This window comes from Mesoplodon mirus (assembly GCF_964341445.2).
Source record: "Mesoplodon mirus genome assembly, chromosome: X".
In the NCBI taxonomy this organism is placed as follows: domain Eukaryota; kingdom Metazoa; phylum Chordata; class Mammalia; order Artiodactyla; family Ziphiidae; genus Mesoplodon; species Mesoplodon mirus.
Genome location: NC_138981.1, coordinates 95,314,684 through 95,336,752, shown reverse-complemented (window position 1 = coordinate 95,336,752; position 22,069 = coordinate 95,314,684). Strand labels below are relative to the sequence as shown.

Genomic DNA, 22,069 nt, shown 5'->3' with positions numbered 1-22,069 from the left:
AAAGGGCATTTGATGAGGAGAGCTATTCTCTCATTTTTCTTTTGTTATTTGTTCTCTTTCGACTACTTCGATTAGGCTTGAAACCACACACTATAGCGTTTACATTTTGTTTTGCCATTTTGCTGGCAAATCTTTTCTGGTTTCAAATCTTCTCTCTGGTCCCATATTTTCATTTGGGTCAGGACATAGCTTAGACCCACCACTGCCAGCTAAAACGGAGCAAGTAAATCCAAGTCCATACCCACTCAGTCACTGTCGAGGGCAGCGCCATTCCCCAGCTCTCCAGATTGCAAACCTAGAGTCATTTTATACTTTCTCCTTTGCCTTCCTCCTCCTTTATCAAATATTCCATCAGGGTCTTATCATTTTCTTGTTATCTGCAGTATTGTGATTCACCCCCTTCTTCTCCATCTAGATTCTCATGGCCTATCACATGTTACTACAATAGCTTCCTGATTGGCCTCCCTGATTCCAATTACTCCCCAACCAGTCAGCACTCCCTTCCCGGGATAAGCTTCCACAAATATCATTTATACCATAGGCACCTCTACCTAAAAATTGGTAACGGGATCAAATATGAATTCTTCAGTCTCTTTTCGAAGTCCATACAGGAATTATTTACCACCCTGTTATCTCAACAACCCATCCCCCTCCCTTCCTCCCTCCCACCCTCCTTCCTTTCCTTTCTATCTCTCCACCAGCCCCCTTTCTCTTGTTTCACTTCTGAAGTTTCCACTCAAGCCACACCTTGCTTGCTGTGTCCACTATGTGACTTGCTATTTCCAAAGCTCTGGTCCTTTGCAAATGCCATTCCCTCCAGTTGGCGATACCTTCTGCCCATATGACTGTTTATACCCTGCAGTATCTACTTCTAAAAACATGACTTAACAATTCTTTGGGGATGCTTTCCACGATTACATCTGACTGCTCACTCCACACATTCAATATCTCCTAAGCATGTATACTCCATTTGTGTTTCCAGTTGCTACTCTGTGTGTTTTTAGGCTCTTTTCTATATTGATTTCCTGTCACCTCCAGACAGGTTGTAAGTGTCTTGAGGGCAAGGGTCCAGCCCTGATTTCTCTTCTCCTTCTGCCTTAGTATCAGGTTTTCCACCCAGGAAGTGTTCAATGTATGTTAACTGACGTTTGGGTGTTATTATTTTCTTTTAAAAAATTTTATTGAAATATAGTTCATTTACAATGTTGTGTTAATTTCTGCTGTGCAGCAAAGCAATTCAGTTATATATATATATATATATATATATATATATATATATATATATATATATATATATATATATACATATATATTCTTTTTCATACTCCTTTCCATTATGGTTTATCACAGGATATTGAATATGGTTCCCTGTGCTATACAGTAGGACCTTGTTGTTTATCCATCCTGTGTATACTGTTTTGCATCTGCTAATCCCAAACTCCCAATCTTTCCCTCCCCCACCTCACCTCCCTCTTGGCAACCACAAGTCTGTTCTCTATGTCTGTAAGTCTGTTTCTATTTCGTGTTGTATTTTAGGTTCCACATATAAGTGATATCATATGGTATTTGTCTAGACTTCTCTTTCTGACTTACTTCACTTAGTATGATAATCTCTAGGTCCATCCATGTTGCTGCAAATTTCCTTCTTTTTTATGGCTGAGTAATATTCCATTGTATATATGTACCACATCTTCTTTATCCATTCATCTGTTGATGGACATTTAGTTTGTTTCCATATCTTGGCTATTGTAAATAGTCCTGCTGTGAACATTGGGGTGCATGTGTCTTTTTGAATTATAGTGATGTCTGGGTATATACCCAGAAGTGGGATTGCTGGATCATATGGCAACTCTATTTTTAGCTTTTTGAGGAACCTCCATACTGTTCTCCATAGTGGCTACACCAATTTACATTCCCCATCAACAGTGTAAAAGGGTTCCCTTTTCTCCACACCCTCTCCAACATTTAGGATTTGTGGACTTTTTAATGATGGCCATTATGACTTGGGCATTATTTTTTGACATAAACAAAGGTGAAAGCATCTTCACTCTTACAAAGTTAGTCAGGGTTTCCAGATAGTCTGAGTGTAATCTTTGTCTACCATCTTTACTCAGACATGGAATAACCAGGAAGAGGCAAGTATGCTATTGGCTAAGTACTTAATTCTGTATTTTTTTTACTGAAGTTCAACTCAGTACATATACTGAGCACCTGATGTGTACCCAGATCACTGACCCCCCACCCCAGAGTTTCTGACTTACTAGGTATGGGGTGGGGTCCAAAAATTTGAATTTCTAACAAGTCCCCAATTTATGCTGATGTTGCTGGTCCGGAGACCACACTTTGAGAACCAGTGATGTAGGTGACACAGAGGGAGGTCTAAGACATGGTCTTTGGTTTCAAGGGATTTACAGTCTCTTTAGGGAGACAAGGCAGGATCCTTGTCTCATCAACATCTCATAGGAGAATTCTAGTGGGATAAAGCAGACAACAAATAAAATATATAAACTGTAAGATACTGTTGAGTCCTAAGATCAAAAAGCAAAGAGGGGGGATAAGAAGTATCAGAGGGGATTTGAAATTTTAGATAGGTGATAAGAGAAGGCCTCCCAATTCTATCACTTGATGAGTATTTATTGAGTGACTATTATGTGTCAGGCACCGTTATAGATCATGGTGATACAGCCATTAATAACACAAATTAATAAACCCTGCTCTTATAGAATAGACATACTTATTTGGGAGCCAGGAAATCTGAGATTTGGGTTGTAAGCTCTCATCAACTCGCTATGTGAGTAAATAGCTCCTTGCTCTCTCTGAGCCTTGGTTTCTCCACCTGTTACATGGAACAGTTGGACAAAATTATGCCTGAAGTCCTGTACATCTCTAAGGCTACAGAATGCTAAGTCCTTTAGGCAATCAGAAATATGTGAGAGAACTTGAGGAAGACTTTGTAGAGGAGGAAAACCTTCATGGTTTTTATAGTCATACAGGAGCTACGGAGTGTGGGAGCTGGGAAAGTAATTTCAGAAGAAAAATAACATGAGCAAAAACATGGAACCAAGAATGGGGGCCACAGTTTCAGTGAAGAGTAAAGAGGTCAAAGGGTTCCCATTGTAGAGTAGCTAAGATAGTTGGGTCAGAGGTAGGTGCTCAGTAAAGATGAGGTGGGGGCTGATAATAGAGAGTCTTAGATGGGGACCCACTGAGGGTTTTTTAAATCAGGAAATGATATGATTATATAATCAAAGTGATGTTTTAGGAAGATGAATGTAGCAATCATAGTTAAATCTTCAAAATTCATAATTTTTTCCATAAGATGATCTTTGAATCATGGAGGTTTAAGCCATGCTATGTTTTATGTCGCTACCCGATGATAATATTGGTATCAAATTAATCTTGAGGTCTTTTTCCAGCCCTAAACCAGTAACAGTACTTGACCAGTAACACATTACTAGTTAGAGTTAGGTTTTGAAAGCTTGGGAGATGAATTAGAATAGAAAATTCTTAATGTTTATACATTTTTGTATTCCGAGTTATCCCATGAAATATATGGTTGAATAGATATTGGATTATCCTCAACCAGGTACACACACACACACACACACACACAAACACACACATAAATAGTACTCATTTAGAGTGGTACAAATATCTCTAAGACCGAGCTCTTCCCATCTGCTTGTTTGGTCATAGATAATATAAGACAGTATTTTTGGAGATTATCCTCTTATTTTTTATCTTTAATCAGCTGAGGAATATCCATATCTGTTGTGAGTTTGCTTTTCTCAAGGCTGAAAGTAAAATCTTCCCCCTAAAAGCAGTTAGTCTGGAAGACAGCAATGATAGGGATTCGCTGTTCAAAAAGTGGGTTGTGGAGACCCAGAGAAAGGTGTCTCAGGCAAAAATAGAAGATATGGGTTATGTAAACACTCTAACCACAGCAAGTTTTACCTTAACTTTCAGATCAAGTCATAACTCCTCAGAGGCATAATGGTGAATTTAACAAACTATGACAGACCAAATCCTCAAAACTCTCACTTTTGAAGGGTAGTTTAAACACAAGTTGAATATGACCTGTAAAAGACTTAACTATCTTCAGAATAAAATAAGCAAATGTGACAATGATGGCTATATTACAGTGGAAAGTGATTATTTTCCCTTTTATTTTCCAAATTCTGTGTAAGATTGCTGGATGGTCTGTTTTAGAAAGTGGCAACTTTCTTCGGAGTTGTCTTGAAAAATGAGGCACACCCAGGGAGAAATCTTTCAACATTGCTGTTTGAAGGACAGCCACAACAGCTAAAATGTGTAAAGAACCTTGGGATCATAGAACCCAAAATATTACTGGGTCACAGGTTAATATTTTCCCCTTCTATGTATGTATAATTCTTTATTTCTTTTTAATAAACAGGGGATGGAGAATTGTCGTGGGAACATTCTGATGGTGATATCTTCAGGCAGCCTGCCAACAGAGAAGCAGTAAGTGTGAATAGCTCAAATAATTCAATACTTCACAGCATCAGGCCAGACTTCCCTCCCTCCATGGCTACTGTCCCAGCAATGCCATAAAAGGGCCCATCTCTAACACCGTTTTTCTTCCCTTTCCTCAGAAGTGTGAATGCCATCATCACCAACCTGGAACCATTTAAGTGCATTGTATAATTGGTAACTGGGGCCAGGACATGAACATGAAGAAATCATAGCCCAGCCCTTAGGCACCCTTCGTCTAGATTAGAAGTTGGTACCCTTTCGGGATGACTTGCCAAATCTTTGTCTTCTGTAAGGAAGGCAAGTCACCACCCCCAGCCTCAACAGTGAGGACCTTCTGTGGGATCGTAAGGTAGGTCAGCCCATCCTTTGGGCACAGGTACCTTGGACATGTCCATAGAAACCTCCCCTAGGCCTTAGGCTCTCAGTCATACAGCTGGAAGAAAGGAAAGGTAGCAGCCAGATTCCCCTTCTCAACCTGCAACATCTTCTCATTTCTATTCTTGGTGCTAATCTCAGAATAAGCCTTAGGAGTGGGCATCTCTTTGTGCATAGTAGTAGCGTCTCTTATTCCTTTTTATTTTGAAATAATTAACAAAAGAGAATCCCTCCAAGAAATACATGTCTAAGTAGAGCAACACTTCAAACCTCTAAAAATCAGAAAAGATGTTCCGGTTCAAAGGATCTATCACATTAAAGGACTTTATATGAGTCCATATGGGATTGTATGAAATCATGAGTGTGAAACTTTTGAAAATGGTAAAACACTATAGAATTTAAAGAATCTTTCATCCAATAAAAAAAGTGTACAAAAAGTACAAAATGTACCAAGGCATTCGTTGCAAAAAATGGGTATTCATCATACCCTCATACAAAAGAAGTATACAGAGCATTCAACGTAGAATTATTTTCATAAAAGCAAGACAAATGGAGACAACCTAAATGCTATCTATAGGGGTTTGGTTAAACACACCCAATCTATAGGACACCATACATTTGTTAAAAAGAATGTGGTACGTCAAAATGTAGTAAAGTGGAGGAATCGCCAAGATATAGTATGTAAACAAAACAAGGTGCAGGATACAATTTATACTATCATTTCCTTATGTAAAAATTGTGTATGCATGTGAGTAAGTGCATATGAAAAGATCTAGAAGGTCACATACCAATATATTAATTGTGATACTCTCAGAGGGGTGCAAGTGGGCAGGAGGAAAGGTAACGTTTGATTTTTTTTATTTTGTATCTTATGTATTATTTGATATTTTTCAATGAGCATGTATTAGTTTTGTAATAAATCAAATTTAAATGATTTTTAAAACCTTGGAAATTAGTTCTCAACAAACATTGGATATTAGGGCAAGAGTCTATGGAATTATAGGTCAGGCCCAAGAATCATGAGGGTATGGAAGAAGGTGTTGATCCAGGACCTAATAAAATGATCGGTACCTACATCACAGTGTGGCTAAGGCCATCACATGTGCCACTTCTGACCTGCAAGCCCCCAGATCGCCAACACCCTCAGCAAGGAGATGAAAGGATCTGTATTTGTTTTATTGTCTAGTCATATTCTTTTCTAGACACTCTTGTTTCCAAATGAATGGAGAAGGATTTGTGAATGGAGTGGAGAATAATACTCTGGATATCTCAAAAAAGCAGCACTCCTGCAAGAGAGCGTGGGCTTCCCAGTTTGTGGGTTAACATAGACCCCAAGGAAAGACTTTCTCCATCCAGCAGTGTATCTGCCTTATACTAATTGAGATTCCTTCCAGATCCTGATGGGAGATGATGTCAGTCTCCCTGTTCTGTGTTGTGAATTTCCTCTTTTCCTCAGCCCCCATTTTTTTTTTTAATCATGGTAGGAAGTCGAGAGTGGCTAAATTAGTAGCTGTCAACCAGATACCATTCTAAGCCAAAGTTAGGTCTCAGTCACCTTAAGCTGGGCGCCTTAGCCCCCAACACTAAGCACTATGGCCCCCTCAGTGGTCTTGCTGGTAATGCCATTAATTAGTCTTCTTGACTTTGTCTCATGCTGCCCCCACCTCCATCATTGTCTTTCAGCCTCATTGTTCTTCCTAAACTGCTGGTCATAGGGCTGGACTTAATCTGATACTTCCCCTAGCAAAAGAGGTCAGATATAGAAGGCAGGGCCTTGAAAGAGTTATAGATTTTCAAAGGAGTTCAAGACTTATCTTTAGAAATGAACATTTGTGCCTGGTAGGCCAAAATGTCCAGATGGTTCCACTTTATTATAAATAAATATTTTCCTTTGTTCTACAAGGGATAGATATTGCGGGATATGATTTAAATAATAAATAGCATCTGTAGTAACAGAAAAGTATGTACCTGGCACATAGTTGGCACCCAATAAATATGTGGTGAATGAATGGGCGTGGAAGGTAGAGAGAAATGTGTGTGTATGTGTGTGTGTTGCAAAGGCTGGGGGCGGGGGGGCTTTTCCTTAATGTTAATGTGTAGGACTTTGTCCCAAACCAGAGAGAAATTCTTCAAACTTATTAGAAGGTAGGAGAATCCCTTCTGAATAGCATTTGCAGGCCCAACTTTCCACATGGGAGAAAAAAAACACATTTCTGATTCAGTAGAGTGTCCCTTTTAGTAGACTGTTCCTATTCCTAGGGAACCATCACAACCTCGGGTCAACAGAAACAAAGCTGATTGGTTTATTTTGCCAAGTGGGCTCAAAACCATCATTTTAACCAAGTTTTACGAAGTGCACAGAAAGGAGAACCAGTGGTTTAATGATGACTACTTTGCAAAAACCTGAAATGGTTTCTGTTGATTTCCAGATCATAACTTCATATGAACTGGTCCCTGTATCATCGGGGGAAGTGTGGGGGGGGGGAGGGAGGAATGTGAGGAGAGAGAAATAGGCACAGGGTGGAAAGCCAAAACATGAAAGCAAGCATAATTTTGTTTTGGACAATGGCCAAACTCCGATTTTGCCCCCAATAGCTTACTCAGAGATTTACCATTAGAAAAGTGAAAGAATTTGGCATAGAAACAATATGAAACACATAAAAATCCATGTCTCATTCACATTTTCAGAACAATGCTCTGGATAGGAAACTGGCCTAAGTGTCTCCCAGACAGGGATAGTCCTAGGTTACTCATGACTCAGGTGTAATGTGCTCATGGCTGTGTGGATTATAATGAATTCTGAAGACATTTTTTAAATTAAACTTTTAATTTTGTGAGTAAATGTAGATTCACTTGCAATTGTAAGAGAGAACACAGAGAGATGGCGTGTACCCTTTACCCAGTTTCCCCCAATGGTAACATCTTGCAAAACTGTAGCACAGGATCAGAACTAGGAAGGCACTTCTGAGGCCATTTCTAAACTTTCATGTTTTCCTGTTTCTGCCGATAAAACCCTTATATCTTAGACCTTAGAACAAGTAAAGAAGAAACTCCTGGGTAACTTCTTCAATGGTGGAGATTTTCCAACACCAGGAAAGAACTGTGTAACAGCCATCTCAGAAGCCCAAGATATTTGACAGTCCTTCAAGTCAGTAAATCAAATAATACCAAAATATTGAGCAGAAGAAAACAAAGCCTAGATGTGTGATCGCTTCTACCTAACTGGTTTTGACCTGCTCTCTCAAACAGCTTATTCACAGCTGGTTTTAAAGATAACCTCCAATTTCACTACAACTCCAAGGTGTTAATGCCTTTTTCTCCTTCGCTATAAGTTCCAAGGTCAGAGCGGCCCCTGGTAAGCCTCTTTCATTTGTTCAGGGGAGCGACTCTGAAAGAGCCATTACTCCTAAATCAAAATCACACATCACCACCCCAACCCCGGGGCCGAAACAGAAGATCCTTTATGTCAGTTATTCTCAACCTTGGCTTCAAATTAGGGTCCCCTGAGGAGTATATAAAATCCTAATGCCCAGGCCTTACCCCAGACCAATTCCATCGGAATCCCTGTGGGTGGGATTAGTGTTTTTACGACTCCCCAGGTGATTCTGTGTGCAGCCGAGATGGCGACCAGTGGCATGTGTGATTGTGAACACTGTAGCAGACTTCTATATGGGAGAGAATTTTCTTTGGAGCAGCTTTTAAGCAAATGTTTGGGGATCCCTGAGCTTAAGCAGATGTGATCTCTCCCACATCCTCCTCCTCTTCCTCTCTCCTTTCCCGCTCTCCCACTCTCTTGCCATCTCCAAAAGCTCAACTATCACTCTCACCCCAAATAAAACCCCTCTTCTTCTTGGCCTCAGTTTCTCTGTCTGTAAAATAAAAGACTTAGATGAGGTTTGGGGAGGGCTGGGTTGGCCTCTGATCAAAAGCCCTGTGTTCCTTTTTTGTGTGTCTTGAATCATTTTTCTCCCCTTATCATATGTCCAGGATCAGAGTCCCCGGTACCGAAGAACAGCTTTTCAATTCGTGTTCACCCTCATGAATCAGAGAACTCCTTGTACTCGCAGCTTATCCTGGGTCAGCGACCTTCCCTTTCAAATTCTAGCCCCGTCGAACCCCCTCCTTTCAGCATCAGTAGGACACCCACCAGCCAAACTGTCCTCTCTGTGTTCCTTTGGGAAAACTTTGCCAAACTCCAGAAAGGACAGAACAATCTGTAATGGCCTTTGTGGAATGTGAGTGATTGTGGCAGAAAGAGACATATGAGCCATTGTGGGAATGAAAAATATTTGCACTGAGAATCCTGTCTGTGCGCATGATAATAAATTGGTGCAAGCTCTTATTTGTGTGAGTTTTTATAGCAACACCCCAGCATGGGCTCTTCTTAGATACAGGATAATGTTCTCTTTCTCTTACTCCAGCTCCTGTTTGCTCTCGCCTTCTCTCACCCATTCCTCCCCACCCCCTAACCAGGAGAGCAATAATAATTCCGAAAGCTAAGTTTGCAACATGTGTGTCTATGGAACATAACTAAAATAAATGTTTTGGGGGATGGTGGGGTCAGGGGATCCCATAACTACCTTCTCAATGTTCCTTGCTATTTCTACCACTGAGTGTAAGGATATTCCTTTGTAATTGCCTGCAAAAGCTTCTTTCGTGGGACCCACCCCCTTCCCTTACCCCTGACAATTACCCCTAAAACCCAGTGTTATTGGGCTTCAAGCCTTAAGGTTCTATTCATCATCCATTCCATCCTCCTATAACCCCATTCTACTTCATCTCCTGGGCGAGGGGTGGGTAGCAGAATAGTTGGCTCATCCTGTGTCTTGAACCCTTGCTGAAAGAGCAATGATGGGGTTGTCTGTACTACAAGACTCTAAACTTTCATGAGGGACCACAGCTTTCCTTCGTCCATTCAACAAGGCTTTGATGAGCACCTTCTAGATGCTGGACACTGTTCTAGGCACTGCAGATACAGCAGTGAACACAACAAAAGTCCTCACCTCTGTGGAGCTGACATTCTAGTGCCATCCTGCACAGTCCATTCTTCTGTCTATAAAACGTCTGGGGTATCTGTGCCCTGCTCTGTGCCCTCATGCCGCTGCCTGCGTTTGGAGTCTCTGTATCTGTTATCCAGACCAGACTCGCCTCCCACCTCTTCCTCCTATCCAGTTCACCGTACACATTGTCAGGGCTCAATGCTTTTGAAACACAGTTCTGATTTTTTTACGTACTTAAAAAAAATAAATCCCTGAAAGGCTTCTACACCCTCACCTCTATTGCCTACCAAATAAAGTCCTCGCCCCTTAGCCTGTCATTGCAAGTCCTCCATGATCTGGCTCTAACCCACTTTTGGAATGTTATCCTTCGGCTGTTCCCTTTTATGGACTCTATGTTCTCTGCTACACCTTCTCAACTTGGAAATCTCTGCCTGGAATATTCCTCACCAAGTCTGCCTGTAAAAAGTCTACTCATGCTTCATGGCCCAGGTCACAAACCCTCCGCAACTAGAAGCTCTCTGTCTCGTCCTAATTTGCACAGCATTTTATCCTTCTTCTGTGGCCTCTGTCACACTCTGCCTTGCCTTGCAGGTGACTATGTAAATTCTTAAACCTGAAGGTGAGATTCTTGGGAGCAGGAAAGATACTTTACCCTTTTGGGCTATTTTTCTCCCTCAGGAGCTTGTCTGTGAATCTAGTCCAGTGTCCTGCCAGAAGAGAGAGAAATCTCAGCATGCTGCCAGTGCTGTTCTTCCGCCACATCCCAATTTCTCTGTTGGTTTCGGTGGACATGCAGTTAAGATCAGAGCTCATCACTAAAAACGATCAAACAGCTTCTAAGGTAGCTAAGTCCATCTCAGTCTTCTCATTGGTAGATTCGGGGGGCTGACTTTGTCCTTTGTCATTTCACAGAGACATTCTTACCACCGCTCGCACTATGATCCCCCAGCAAGCCGACAGGCTGGAGGTCTGCCCCGCTTTCCCGGGGCCAGAAGTCACCGGGGAGCACTCATGGATTCGCAGCAAGCGTCAGGAACCATCGTGCAGATCGTCATCAATAACAAACACAAGCATGGCCAGGGTAAGGGACGTGCTTCTTTGGTACTGCACCCTGTCGGGGCTTCAGCAGCCCTGGTCTTTGCAGAGCTGGGAAAGGACCCTTTCTCCCATACATATCAGACATTCTCATGTGGATCACTCACCATCCGGTCTACCAAGCGAGTGTGGACAAGTGACTCCAGAGGACTGTTAGGACTTTCCTAAATACAGTCCAAAGACCATAGTTTATATTTCAGGAGTATCTGTCCTTATTAAGGACCAAAGGTGAGAAAGCAGTGAACCTGATGCACCCTCCAGCATTTTCTCCGTTGCCTCTGTGGGTTGAAGGTCATTTGGGAAAGTTTGCTGGGGCTTTAACAGAATGAAAGGCGGTTTGTTTTCCAGCAGGACACCCAGTATTCAGAGGTAGTCAGCTCTAAATGCCTCTAAAGCTCTCATCTGAACCATAGAGATAGCAATTCTCACCCCTCATTGCCCCAGCTTCTCCTGGCGCTCTTGTTAAAGACACTTATTCCTGGCTCCCCACTCAGAGATTCTAATTCATAGGAGGAGATTATGCTTAGAAGTGAGTAACCCAGTGAGAAATCCAGAAACCTCCTGGCTGAGCACCCACTCGGCCAAGCACACACATCCACGGACCGTTCCTTCCTGCACAGAGTTCTCCAGCCACCGCGTGCACCCCACCCCCGCCGCCTCCCGGCCAGTAGCGGGGGTCTGGGGGCGGGGGAGGAGAAATTCGATCAAACAATTGACTGCTTCTTACTCCTTTAGGCATCCTGTCAACCAGCTCGTCAGAGCAAAAGCTCAGCTGGTTCCTTTTTATGAAACCACAAACATGTTTTGTTTCCTTTAAAGGAAAAACAAATCAAAGGCAGCTCTCTGAATGGGTTAAAAGTAATAAATTATTAAGCCAAATGATTGAATAACATGGGTGAAAAACAATCCGTTACAAAGATCTCCTACTATAAATCTCAACAAAGCTGGTCAGGCCAAAGCCAGTTGATCACATCTGTTACTAGTTAGATGTAAATTTCAGATTACAGATAAAAAAATTAAATTGCTTTTGAAACTTAAAAAAAGAACATTCAAAATAAAACTCTTAATAAAAAATGGTGAGGTATTAGAAGAATTGGAAATATTTACTATTGATCTGGGTTTGATTTGAAATTTATTATTTTTAAATTCCAAGGCATTCTGATATGAATTTATGAAATGAGGAGGAGGAGTTAGGTAAAGATGCAGTTTGATTTTCAATCCTAAATTGCCTTCAATAGATTCCATTTGCTCTGAAAGTATTTTAAAGCCTTAAAAAACGTGTGGGGAAATGGTCTTTGAAAATCCTAAATCCCATAATTTCCACAGGCCTCTTCATTTTCAGGGCAGAGGCTCATCCCTTGATTTCTCCATGTCCTACAAAGGCCCCAGCTGGTTTACATTTATTCATTGACCCCATTGATTTGGATGCAGCTGTTCTCTCCTGACCTTTCTCTATTATAGTTCATTGGAGAGTCACTTGTCCCTATCTCCAACTCCCAGCGCCCCAGCTGGATGATCGAAATCATCTTGAGAATTTGTTCGTGGGGAGAAGGCTGTGTTTCCCCCCAGAGAGTTGATGTGTAGGCTCTTACCCAGTCTGGATTATTCCCTTAGTCCAGATGTTCAGGGGAGAGGGGACCTGGCTATATAACCTTGGGGGTCCTGCCTGCCCCGCTCCTTAGCCCTCCTGCTAACAATGTGTTCCTCTGAGACACATCTATTTTGTCCCTTGCTAGAGTTCAAGAGGAGAAGCAGTAGGACCCCACCATTCTTAACTAGAGTCCAGCCTAAACTTTCTCAAAGCGGAGTCTGCACCCACATGATCTTGTTGTCTAGAAGGGTGTGTCACTGTCTGGGGAGGAGAGAGAAGAGGGGTTGGCGGGAGAGAGAACAACACATCTGGTCCATCTTGTCCTGTGATTCCATCAACAGTTTAGATTTCAAGCCCCTATTCTATCTCACTGTACGATTAGGAGTTTCTCTGGCTTAGGTTCTTGGAAATCTTTACATGGATTGACCTGTTAGAGCGCCTAGTACTCTAGCAGCTCTTGCAGAGGACAGGAAAAGGCAGCCGACATCGTCCATATTTCCTAATGTGACCCAGTGGATTTGATGAGAGAAATAGCCCAATGATTCATCCTTCTGAGGCCATTGTCTTGCAGCCAAATCAGTCAGTTCCTAAGAAACGCCCCAAGTGGAGCTACTTTTCCCACCCTCGCCCCACCTTAAGTGATACAACCCACCCTAGAGATGTTGTTGATTGGGATACCGACAGGTCTCCCTGGGCATGATGAGGTGATGGGAATAATGAGAAACACACCCAGTCCCCGTCATGGCTGGAAATCTCCAGAATGTCTCAGCACTTTCAAAAAAGAGAGAACTCATTCTCAGACCTCCCTATTTGCGGCTCTGTGCAGGTCTTATACTGGAGCTTAGCTCCGTGCCTTACAGTCAAAGCCGGATATGTTTTGGTTGGTTTGCACTGAAGGATGTTCCCGTGACTCCTTCCCTTCATAGGCCCCTCAGCCTGCAGCCCAGATGCTTGCTCTTGCAAACCGTCCCCCCCCCGAAAACATGGAGCTGGTGACTTCTCTTCCATTCAGCAAATGTGAGACCACCAAAGGGTATCTCTAGAGAAGTCAGTGATTCACTGTAGCCAAATCTCTGCAGCTACTATGAGGATACAGGACATTGCCAGAAGATTAGAGGCGTAAAAGGCTACCTTTCACCACTTACCCGGGAGGGGTGGGTCCTTTCCTTCTCAGTCTTGTCTCAGCACCTTCCTTCCCACTCCAGAGAGTAAGTCAGCACCACTGAGCTCTGTACCCATCTGTGTTAGTAGATCAGATTCTCATAGCATTTGACATTCTGAATGGATTTGCTTCAGGATCTGGAAAGACTTGGCCCTTTGAGAAGACCAGTAGTTTTTGCATCTAGTCTCCCTGGACAGCAAACCTTCCTGGGAGATTTTCATGCCTAGAAGCACATCCACTTGGGCCATCCCAATCCTCTGTGGAACTACAGGTCTGAACACTACATTCTAGCAGAGGTTCCTTATCAGACACCCTGGACAGCTAGAACTCTGCTTTCATGCATCCATTCATTCCTCCATTTAAAACATACTATTTGATGGCCTACTATGTGTCAGGCCCTTGTGGGCATCCAGAGGCCTCTGTTGAAGATCCTGAATAGTTGCTGACAGGAGAGCAAGACACAAGCTGTATTTTGGTTACAGAGGCTGCTCTGTAAACACATCTCCACGGGCACAACGAGAACAAAGGATGCTTGATGTCTTAAGGGGTTCAGGTCTTGGGCTCTGAGCACCAGGGCCCATTTCAGCTCCCTAGCCTTTAATTTCCAGCCCTGTGTTCTCTTCCAGTGTGTGTTTCCAATGGAAAGACCTATTCCCACGGCGAGTCCTGGCACCCAAACCTCCGGGCATTTGGCATTGTGGAGTGTGTGCTGTGCACCTGTAATATCACCAAGCAAGAGTGCAAGAAAATCCACTGCCCCAGTCGATACCCCTGCAAGTATCCTCAAAAAATAGATGGAAAGTGCTGCAAGGTGTGTCCAGGTAAAAAGGCAAAAGGTGCGTTGGTTGGAAGCCCTGCCTTTGGTTGACTGAGATCCCCACATAGTCATTCTCAATGTTCTTTGAGTATCAGAAACATAACCACAACCTGTCATATAATTGTAATGGTAATAGTTCTACTAATAACTGACAACAAGCTATGTTCTCTCCTCTCTTGAAGGGCTGATAAGATGGTTGCTTGGAAGAAAGTGACTTCTCAGAAACAGGCTGGGGATTTGCTTGTGTCTACCACACCTTTGGTCCCACGTAGCCCTAAGGGCCGAACTTAAGCCTTGCTTTTCTAAATAGTAGAGAAATTAGGTTATCGTGGTTATTAGGAAGGACAATAGCACCCTTTGTTTATATCACCATTTAACTCATCAAAGCACAATCACCTTCATTTTCCCTTTCAGAGAAAGGCATAGTGGAAGGAGAGTGGGTTCTGGTCCTAATAACTAACTTGCTGGGTGACCTTGGAAATGTGCCAGATCTTCTCTAGGCTGCATCATCCTCATCTATACAATGAAAAGTTTGGAATAGTTGATATCTAAGCTTCCTTCCAATTCTAAAATGCTATAATGATATTATCCTTTCTCTATTAAAGACAAGAAAACGGAGGTGTATAAAGTGAAGTGACTTGCCCAGAGTCACAGAAATAGATAATAAAACCAAGGTTTGGAACCCAGGTCACTTCCAGCCCATTGTTTTTTCCAGGCCAGCAGAAAATGTTGACTGATAAAAAAAAAAGACAAATCAGTTACTTAAATGTTGGTTTTGACACACGAGCTAGAGAAAAATACAGTCCGTAGTATTGTGGTGACAGAGTACTGGATTGATGATCAAGCATTCTAGCCCTGGCTCTGCCACTGGTTTCCTGTGTGACCTAGAACAAGTCACTTCACCTCTCTGAGCCTCAGTTTCCTCCTCTGCAAAACGAGAGGGTTAGAGTAGATTTCTTAGGGTCTTTCCAGCTCTAACATTCTAGGACTGAATGAATTAATCACTTCCAGGCACATGAGTTTATCATTTCTTATATCTACCTGCAAAGCACTGTTGTAAACACAGATGAAAAACCCAATGTTTTTAGGGACTGCCCTGGTGGTCCAGTGGTTAAGACTCCACGCTCCCAAGGCAGGGGCCCCGGGTTCAATCCCTGGTCAGGGAACTAGATCCCACGTGCCACATCTAAGAAGACCCGGCACAGCCAAATAAATAAATAAATATTTTTTTTAAAAAGCAAATGTTTTTAAGTGTAGGCAGAGAGCTAAATCATTTATTCAGTTTAGGCAATTCCTCATGAGTAGCAGACAGACATGAACTTTGTCAGTGTATTCAGTATATATGTATTTTGAGCATCTTCATGTAGGCCAATGGTTCCCAAACTTCTCTGCACATTGGAATCCCCCAGAGAGCTTCTAAAAATACCTGTGTCTCTTGGACCAACAACTGAGGACTAGACAGGCCCGGGGATGAGTAGGCCGTCAGTGTGGCTGGACCACCAAGGACCAGAGGGCAGTGTGGAAGGATGCCAGGATGGACAGAGGACGGAAACTAGGACCAGGTGGTCTCTTCTGCTAAAAACAAGACAACAGGCCCAACATGGAGTCAATTTTGCTAAGCCCCATGTCACCAAATCGAGACAATCAATTTTCACTCTCCCAGAAATGAAATCCTACACCAATCAATCAGGAGTCACCTGATCAACACTAGTGAGGTCGCCTGCCTGATAGACCCATGCCATCCCTTAAAGGAAAGTGCCCTGGCAATAACCAATCCGCTTTTTTTTCCCAAATATAACTTCCTTGTTCCTGTTCCCTTCTGCCTGTAAAAGTCTTTCATTTTGTACAGCTCCTTGGAGCTGCTTTCTATCTGTTAGACTAGATGCTACCCAATTTGAACCAATTTTTGCTCAAATAAACTCTTAAAACTAAAAAAAACAAAAAATACCTGTCTCATCCCCAGAGATTATGATTTAATTGATTTGAGTTGTGGCCTGGGGTTTGGAATTTTAGAAGATCCGCACACAATATTAATTTGCAGACAAGTTTGGGAACCACTGCTGTAGGCCCAGGGTAGTTTATGGTTTTGCTAATCAAAGTGTGGTTTATGGACCAGCAGCACCTGGGAGCTAGTGAGAAAACCACTCTCAGGTCCCACCCCAGGCCTGCTGCATCAGAATCTGCATTTTAACAAGGTCCCCCAGGTGATTGCAATGCACATTAAAGTTTGAGAAGCACTGATTTATGGCATAAACAAAATCTTTCTTAATGTCACAAGCTTCATCTTCCAGAGTAGGGGCAGAGTGTGGGTAGGAAGGACAGGAGCTATCTGATACGGAGTGGAGAATTGGGGCATTAAAATTGTTGAGGAAATGTACTCACTAGGGGCACGGAGAGAGCACATTCTGAGGATATGAACATGGCAGCCACCCAGCCATGATAACCTATTGTAACTTCCAAGTCTGCCACCTCACTGGATCCCCAGGCCTTTTAGTGTCACTTGGAAGTAGTTCTACCAGCACAGTTTTCTCTCCTGTCAAGGGTCTAATGCCTATCATCATAAAAGTAATACAACAAGATAATTTCATACACAAACTAATAGTTACCTAAACTACCCAGGTAAGATAAACCCTCCCACTATATAATATTTCAATTTGAATCTCACACCTTCAGACCGCATCCCATTTCTTTGTGTGGTTAGGATTGTATTGCTGTACGTGATTCAAATAAGAGTGAAGGAATCAAAAAGGTGTGAGCACAGTACACAGGACAAGCATTGCCTTTCAGGTGGTGGCATTTATTAAAACCTTTATGTTCATACTCTTTGGCTAAGCAGTTCTACTCCTAGAAATCCAAAGAAAGTGATCAGAGACGTACAGAGATATACAAACAAGGATTTTTGCTGCAGTGCTGTTTATAATAGCGAATTATTGGAAACAAACTGAAAGTCCACCAGTATGGAAATGGTTAAATAAATTATGGTATATCTGTACTGTGGCATATTATATAGCCATTAAAAATCACTATAGAACAAGATTTAATGGCACAGAAACATATTTGCAATATATCTGTTAAGTACAAAATCTGCAAGCTAGAAAACAATATGTATTATGATCTAGGTCACACAGAAAACCAGTGGTGGAGCCAGGGCTAGAATGCTTGATCATCAATCCAGTACTCTGTCACCCCAATACTACAGACTGTATTTTTCTCAAGCTCTGTGTCAAAACCAACACTTAAGTAACTGATTTGCCTTTTTTTTTTATCAGTCAACATTTTCTGCTGGCCTGGAAAAAAACAATGGGCTGGAAGTGACCTGGGTTCCAAACCTTGGTTTTATTATCTATTTCTGTGACTCTGGGCAAGTCACTTCACTTTATACACCTCAGTTTTCTTCTCTTTAATAGAGAAAGCATTGATAATATGCTTAGCCAAAAAAAAAGACTGGAAGGGCATATGGCAAAATGTAACAGTGGCCATCTTTGGGTGACTGAATGATGGGTAGTTCTTATTTTCTTCTTTTTGTTTATCTGTATTTTCTAAATTTTCAACAATAAACGTGTATGACTTTTGTAATTAGAAAAAGTAATAGAGGCTATTATTTAAAACACTGCCCTCAGAAACCCAATTGGCAGTATATTGAAGAGCCTCATTGACAACGTGTTTCTCTGGAAGAGTGGCTTTTCCCACTTTCCCGTGCTGCTCAGACGTGTAGAGATAGAGGACTTACTGGGCAACATGGAAGGAGAGAGTGTCTGTCCCATTCTGTCACCTGCCCTCAGCAAGCCACACATGGATGTCTGCAAATTGAAAGTCTCCCAATAGTCACGTTGCCCTGCACGAGTCACTATCCACAGAGGCCCGGGTACTCAGCAACTTCAGATCCTCAAGGGGCATGCACTTGTTCACGCAGCATGCAATCTGGAAACACATATTATGTGCCTTCTGTGTGCAAGACACTGTTGTAGGTGTTGAGAATAGGGAGATAAAGCAGACAGACTCAGGCTACTTGCCAGTAATGCTCTTTACATTCTAGTGGGAGAAGAAAGGCAATGAACACAAACTGATAAGGTAATGTTCAGTGGTGATGAGTACTGGGAAGAAAAAAACAGACAGGATCAGGTGATAGTGAACGGCACAGGCAGGGTGAAGTGCTTTCAAAAGGCTGGTCAGGGTTGGCTTCTCTGAAGAACGATGTTTGAGTAGAGTTCTGAGTGATGTGAAGGGGTGAGAAAGGGAAGATCATGACATCCTCAGCCTCTTAGAAAATGACACAGGACACAGAGGAAAAGGAATAAAGGAGTGAGAGGAGAAGATCGACAGCAAAAAGAAAGGTAAATTCAGTCATTCACATTGAGAAGGGAAAAGAGACAAATAAAATTCACTGATGATCCAGCCAAAAGTTTCATTAGAACAAATGATTGCGGGCCCCTCCAGTAACAAACTAAGGCCAAAATAAAGGACGTGAGTTTCACCTCTCTCTCTTGTCTTTGCTCTGGTAGAGGCTGGCCTTGCTTCATGTGTCAGTGGCCATCTGCAGGGTTGTGTAGGACTTCTACTCCCTGAAGGTTCCCCAACTCACCTCTCCACCCCACCATACCACCCCAATATACCTGGAATTCCCGTAATGACACACTCCTTTTGGGTTACAGCATAAAAAGCCCCTGGTAAGACTTCAAGTTTGTTTCCTGGGCTGGGATATTACATCTCCTGCATCAGTCATCCCCACTTCCATACGGAGTGGTTTCTCAATTTCTTAGTTCTGGAGGGCTCAGGACAGGAGCATTCTCGTGGGAAGTGGGAATGCCCAGAAATTACTTCAGGCATGGCATACTCCCCCAGAAGGAAATGAAAGTAGGTTCACGTGCAGTGATCAGGAAGCACCTTGAAGTGGACGATGTGGAATGAAGAGGTTGCCGAGTAGGTAGTTTGAAAGACACGCTCTGTTTACTCTTAATATTTTCATGTGCCAGCCAGGGTTGAGTCACTAATGGATTTTGTTGTTTATAGATTCCTTCTGGTGAGTAAATTAAGTTCTTGGAGGGGGGGTGGTGGGGCAGGATAACTCTTCAGGACACTGGGAGAACTTGTAGTGTATGATAGGTACTTCCAGTGCCATCATGGATTTCATATGGCTGTGATAGCTATAGCTAGTATTAAGCTGGTGAGCAAGATTTAACACAGGAACCCGGCTCTCATTCTAAAGGTGGTAATTAAATACATAGAGGTTCCTGTATACTCCATGACCTCCTCCCCCCTCCACCTACTGGAAAACGCTAGTGCACGTCCCTTCATCACCTAATGCATCGCCAACAAAGACCAGCCCACCGAGTAATTAAATAACTAAAAAGAAAGCCAAAAGGAGAAAGAGAGCTTGACTCTAGGATAATCTACGAATTGAGTAATCCAATCTGGAATCATCCAGAGAAGACTAGGATTTTGTCCTTACAGTGCCAAAATGGTGGTGGGGATGGGAGAGCTAATCAGGTCAGCAAGAGACATGCAATAGCAATTTGATTACAACCTCTAGTCCGAGTGCCTCTGATTGGCTAACAATGGGTCCCCCTAATTAGAGTCATGGGCCCAAAGCACTCAACACCCAACGCTTTCATCAGATGTGCTTACAGATGGCTTCTGCACATATTCAGAATTTTTCAGGGTGTCCTCAGCTTGTCTTCGTTGTTCCCAATTTGAGCGTTACACTTTAAGTACACAGCTGAAGAGGGTGCTGATTACAAGGCCAGCAAAGCAAGTTAAGTCACGGATAACCAACCAAGGGAAACTTCTTTCAGTAGCGGGCTGAGGAAAGAGGAGGGTGGAGCAGAGTGGGGAGTAAGAGGGGGCTGCTACCTTTATGCCTGGAAGCTGAAATCCAACAAGTTAGTTTATACTTTAAATGATCCATAGTTGAGGGATTTGACCAGTTTTTTTTGTGTCTTCCAACCGTTTATTTGGCATAGCATACATATGACTAATCTGACATCTAGGTTTTGGCACTGGTGTTGATCTGGTATTAGCATTCCGCTTACAAACAAATCAAAAGAGCGTTCAGAAATGTCAAGCCAATTTGGATAGATCCTTTGGGCAAGTATATGCACACAAATGAGTGTCATAAATGTTTTCTAAGTATACCTAATTGACGTCAGGGAAGCTAACCGAGGCCTTCTGTCAGCCCATTCCTTGGGTCTCTGTTGGCAACACTGAGCTAGCCCAACCATGATCCTGACCCAGCATCGAAAATCCTGTGTTCCCTTAAGCGCCCAGCAGGTTTGTACCTCGTCACATTCTTCCTCTTTGCGAAGATCCACTTCTCATGTGGTGGTGGTGGATCCAGTGTAGCTTTGGGGCCAGTGTTCTGTCATCATGCGGACTTGAAAGTCACGTGCTTCTTTGTGATTTCGTGGCTATTACAGGGGCAGCCACAGCTGAGCCAGTGAAATATGGGTGGGATTTCTATCTCTGTAGGAATGTTCTTGTAGATTGTCCACTTTTGATGCTTGTGTGGTGCTATGAACAAAGAGATGCATAAATACAGAGGTTTGCTCCTAGTTTTGGAAAACCATGACAAATCTCTACTTGCCTCCTGATTCCAGAAGAACTTCCTGGCCAAAGCTTTGACAGCAAAGGCTACTTTTGTGGAGAAGAAACCATGCCCGTGTATGAGTCTGTGTTCATGGAAGATGGGGAGACCACCAGAAAAATTGCACTGGAGACAGAGAGACCGCCTCAGGTAGAGGTCCACGTTTGGACCATTCGAAAGGGTGAGCCAGACGACATTAATTTCTTGGCACTATTTTTGTAAAGGGGACACAGGGAAGGAATGGGAGACTCACCTTCATTTTGCTTCAACCTGTTCCTCTGGGTCAGAAGATTTCCTGATTGTTTAGAAACTAACATATGACTCCCACCGTTGCTGTTGTGGCCTTTAGCTTTAACCAGGACCTGGGCTAAAAAGTAAGTATTGACTCTTGGGTTTTGTTGTCTTTCTCACACAACCAAGGCTGGAAGAGTGCTGCTTAACCCTGGCTGCACATCAGAATCATCTGCAAAGGTTTTTAAATACCAAATCCCTGAGCCTACCTGCAGAGAGTCTGACTAATTGGCCAAGTGGGGTTAAGGGTTAAGGATTGGCTTAAGGGTTTGTTCTGCAAGCTCCGCAGGTGATTCTGATGTACAGCCAGGGTTTTAAACTCCCAAACTGTAGTCTACCATTGTTTCCCAGAGGAAGCTCAACAAGCATGAAAATGCAGTCATTCAGTGCACAGCTGAGTCTCTCGAACCATGCTGGGGACTCTGCAGTAAGACAAATTTAAAACATCATCCCTGCAGCTATTCAAACCATCCCATAGCTATGAGACTAGGGCTGATCTAGTCTGGTCAAGTTTTCTAGGAATCCGAGTGTAGAGGTGAGATTTCAATTGGGAAATAACGCACATCCTTTTTCAGTTGGCTCCCACATAAGGCTCCAGAGTGCTCGAACTTGAATAAGTTTCAGCATCACACAAGGAGCTGGTTTAAAACACAATTACCGGGAC

At 42.7% G+C, this 22,069-nt stretch overlaps 1 protein-coding gene across 8 annotated transcripts in view; it reads left to right on the top strand.

The window, feature by feature from the left end:
- CHRDL1 (chordin like 1) overlaps positions 1-22,069 on the top strand; it is a gene marked incomplete at its 3' end in the record, with an annotated part of 115,723 nt that overhangs the window by 86,413 nt on the left and 7,241 nt on the right. For 2 of the 8 annotated variants that reach the window (XM_082609109.1, XM_082609110.1), the window contains exons 7-11: positions 4,415-4,482; positions 8,857-8,946; positions 10,782-10,950; positions 14,344-14,553; positions 21,128-21,295. In XM_082609109.1, coding sequence (XP_082465235.1) covers positions 4,415-4,482; positions 8,857-8,946; positions 10,782-10,950; positions 14,344-14,553; positions 21,128-21,295 — 705 coding nt within the window. Of the gene's footprint in view, positions 1-4,414; positions 4,483-8,856; positions 8,947-10,781; positions 10,951-14,343; positions 14,586-21,127; positions 21,296-22,069 lie in introns of those variants that run through there. The other 6 variants (XM_082609114.1, XM_082609115.1, XM_082609112.1 and 3 more) reach the window with 4 other exon arrangements.